Below are 4,113 nucleotides of genomic sequence, written 5' to 3' on the forward strand. Positions count from 1 at the left end.
AATAACGAGCGTTCAAATAAAAACGTGGTCAAGTTGGTTCTGAAAATTTGGACCTAGGGCGTAGCGTATAGCAAATGAACTTAAAAGTCATCTGTCAAAGCGCTGTATCGACGCTTTGTTATTGAAACTGACAGCTGCTATACAGCTCGTTGAGAAATGAGGTTGAGTTGGTCGCTATAAGCTACGCCCTAGTCCAATGTGTCAGAGCCAACTTCGACCACGTTTTTATTTGAACGCTCGTTATAAAGAAAAAGTAATCTTTTTGGACACAGAACACCCTGTAGAAATATTACCCCCCAATTTCGGGCAGCCTGTATATTTCATTTTTGCAATAAGTATTTCATTCTAAAATTTTTTTTTCTGTTCATTCATTAATCATTAGTAATATTTTTGGTTTTCCATTTAAAAATTAAAGTAGCAAAAAAAATCCACTACAACTGCAGGCTAATTATATTTGAAATCGCATTATATTCCAAAGAGGCACACCTGCTAGAGCTGTCAACTGCGAGTCAGCCGATACATGTAGCGTGCGCGCTCTACTACTCCCCAAATACGTTTCACCGCCGGAGATATACACTTCCCCTCTCTTGCTTAGTAATTGTCCAAAACATGACATAAATTTATTTAATTTTAATAAACAATAGCATAAAATCGATGTAAAATTACCCTGGAACACGATGGTGCAATTATTTTTTTGCTACTTGCCGTAGTTTACGAGATATTTGCGAAAAATCTTATTTTTTACGGTTTTTTGACCTTTTGACCCCTTTCCTGACCACCAGGTCAAAAATGTTTGCGGATTCGGATTCCTGAGGGTCGAAAACATATTTGCGCCCAGGTTTGATCGACAGAGGAAAAAATGGAGGTTCAGCCTTCATTTCAATGGACTAAGTGTTGTTTATCATTAACATACAGCTAACATGACGTAGTATCTATCTATCATGCCGTTGAGTAAATTTTTTTCATGCTTGTACCAACTAACCTAAAACTGAATAAAATTTCTTAATACCGTAGTATGAGACACCTGATAGCCCCTAAAATGAGGTACCTCATATTACGGGACAAGGCGTCGCATATGAAGGTAAAGCATTTTCACCACTGGGTAACTAATATGGATGAGCGAAACAAAGGTTTTTCGTTAGACCTTCAATACTAAACTCGGAATCTTCTCCGTACAAACTACAAATAGAAGAAGCTGTGAAGAGAAAAAAGAAAAGGGGCAAAAAAAGGAAAAACAAAGAAAGCCAAGGAAAAGTGCTGCAAAAGGAAAAGGAACTGGGAAAAGGCCTGTGAAGAGGAAAGTTTTTACTGAATCATCAACGTCCAGTGAAGATGATGACACTGTTTCGCACACCACGGATTTTCCTTCAGAAGACGAGGAAGACGATGCAGACGCAGAGTGTCCATATTGCGCCGGTTTGTATTCCGAAGATACGCGATGTGAAAAGTGGAAGAAATGCCAGGCCTATTTCAAATGGGCACATCTAGAATGTGGAGAAATGAAATCAAAAAAGTTTATTTGTGCCGTTTGTTATTAAGGTAGAAAACCTAAACTTTTTTTTATTTTGTTCACAGAATTACCTATTCGTTGTTTTAAGAGAAAATGTTACTTTGTTTAAAGAAAGAAATGTTTTTTGTTTTTGAGAAAGCCATACCTAAATATGTTTTATGTTCTGTTTATTCAATAAAAATATGTTTGAGCAAACAATAGGTCATTCTCAGCTTTATTCCCTAATTTGAGATAGTCTCATATTGAGAACTCATACTGTCTCAAATTGGGAACCCCTTTTTCGATTAGGCAAATATTACTTTTCTGATGAAATCTAACTTAAAAACTAAAATACAAATTTGAGGCGATCTCGTTTTTCTTTAAGGATCTAGATTAAATTCCCTTCAGAAAAACGTTAATTTTCCAAGAAAAATGTTAAAATTGAAAAAAAAACATAATTTTTTTAAAAAAGGTGTCTCATAATTAGACATCTTCACCCTAACGTTGTTCAACTGAAGTATAGCCGATTTTATTGGAAAAAATCTGAATTTTGCTGACAACATTCGATTAATCGGTATTTTTATACTAGAGACTTAGCAAATCTTTTTTATTTCTCTTTTTTATCCTTTTTTATTTTTTTTTAATTCACAAATGCTTGCATCAAAATCATGTAAGAGAACTGATTGCTCACTAAACCGAGCGACTGCTATGACTACTTCGTATATAAATCTATCGAGATTTACTANTAGTATGGATGAGCGAAACAAAGGTTTTTCGTTAGACCTTCAATACTAAACTCGGAATCTTCTCCGTACAAACTACAAATAGAAGAAGCTGTGAAGAGAAAAAAGAAAAGGGGCAAAAAAAGGAAAAACAAAGAAAGCCAAGGAAAAGTGCTGCAAAAGGAAAAGGAACTGGGAAAAGGCCTGTGAAGAGGAAAGTTTTTACTGAATCATCAACGTCCAGTGAAGATGATGACACTGTTTCGCACACCACGGATTTTCCTTCAGAAGACGAGGAAGACGATGCAGACGCAGAGTGTCCATATTGCGCCGGTTTGTATTCCGAAGATACGCGATGTGAAAAGTGGAAGAAATGCCAGGCCTATTTCAAATGGGCACATCTAGAATGTGGAGAAATGAAATCAAAAAAGTTTATTTGTGCCGTTTGTTATTAAGGTAGAAAACCTAAACTTTTTTTTATTTTGTTCACAGAATTACCTATTCGTTGTTTTAAGAGAAAATGTTACTTTGTTTAAAGAAAAAATGTTTTTTGTTTTTGAGAAAGCCATACCTAAATATGTTTTATGTTCTGTTTATTCAATAAAAATATGTTTGAGCAAACAATAGGTCATTCTCAGCTTTATTCCCTAATTTGAGATAGTCTCATATTGAGAACTCATACTGTCTCAAATTGGGAACCCCTTTTTCGATTAGGCAAATATTACTTTTCTGATGAAATCTAACTTAAAAACTAAAATACAAATTTGAGGCGATCTCGTTTTTCTTTAAGGATCTAGATTAAATTCCCTTCAGAAAAACGTTAATTTTCCAAGAAAAATGTTAAAATTGAAAAAAAAACATAATTTTTTTAAAAAAGGTGTCTCATAATTAGACATCTTCACCCTAACGTTGTTCAACTGAAGTATAGCCGATTTTATTGGAAAAAATCAGGATTTTGCTGACAACATTCGATTAATCGGTATTTTTATACTGGAGACTTAGCAAATCTTTTTTATTTCTCTTTTTTATCCTTTTTTATTTTTTTTTAATTCACAAATGCTTGCATCAAAATCATGTAAGAGAACTGATTGCTCACTAAACCGAGCGACTGCTATGACTACTTCGTATATAAATCTATCGAGATTTACTATGTTTTCACTATAAAAATACCGACTAAAGATGCTAAAATGCTAATTATCTTCTACAGAAATATTCTGTACTATATTTTTGGTAAAATCTAACGGAAGATTAGAAAAGAACGGAAAATTTTACGTTAGAAATGGTACTGCTTGTATTTGTTGAGAATTTTAAAATATCGCAAGAGGTCACCAAGTATGTCGGATTCGCCTTGGTGTGGATGAATCAAATAACGAGTTTTACTCGTCATATCACAAAAAACAAGAATTATGCTCATCTCGAAATTTCGGCTACTTTAAAATGTCACAATAAATTATCATTTAGATCACCTTTAAATAAAATACATGGAGCCCCCAAAAGGAGCAAAAAATAGTTTTTTTTTACTTATACAATATTAGTATGAATTTCTGTAGACGTGGAAAAGTGTGGCCGTAGAAACAGTATAGTGTGCACCTTATACAGAAATGCTAATCTCTTACTAGTTCGAATTGCAGCACACGTGCTGCAACTTTTTCAAATTCGTCTCAAAAACAATCTCTCGTATTTGTATGTGGCATGTTGATTTATGCTATAACAATATTTTCTAACAGCATGAATATTTGAACGTTTTTTAAAGAACTATGTAGAGACAAGGGAAGTTCAACATTAATAAGTCTATAAAGGAACTTTGCATATACATACATTATCCTACCACAAATGTTATGTAAGGAATTAGAAGATATGGAACATCATAAACAAGACTTTGTTACACTGTAGCACAAAGTA

General features: G+C 33.7%; 1 protein-coding gene across 1 annotated transcript; it reads left to right on the forward strand.

Moving 5' to 3' along the window:
- The first annotated feature begins 1,015 nt into the window (after positions 1-1,015).
- LOC111692272 (uncharacterized protein DDB_G0286299-like) lies at positions 1,016-2,666 on the forward strand. Its single transcript, XM_023456189.1, has 3 exons — positions 1,016-1,081; positions 1,143-1,526; positions 2,271-2,666. The coding sequence occupies exons 1-3, from the start codon at positions 1,016-1,018 to the stop codon at positions 2,664-2,666; spliced, it is 846 nt and encodes a 281-aa protein (XP_023311957.1).
- Positions 2,667-4,113: the final 1,447 nt, after the last annotated feature.

The sequence above is a fragment of the Anoplophora glabripennis genome, unplaced genomic scaffold (assembly GCF_000390285.2).
Source record: "Anoplophora glabripennis isolate ALB-LARVAE unplaced genomic scaffold, Agla_2.0 scaffold109, whole genome shotgun sequence".
Lineage (NCBI taxonomy): Eukaryota > Metazoa > Arthropoda > Insecta > Coleoptera > Cerambycidae > Anoplophora > Anoplophora glabripennis.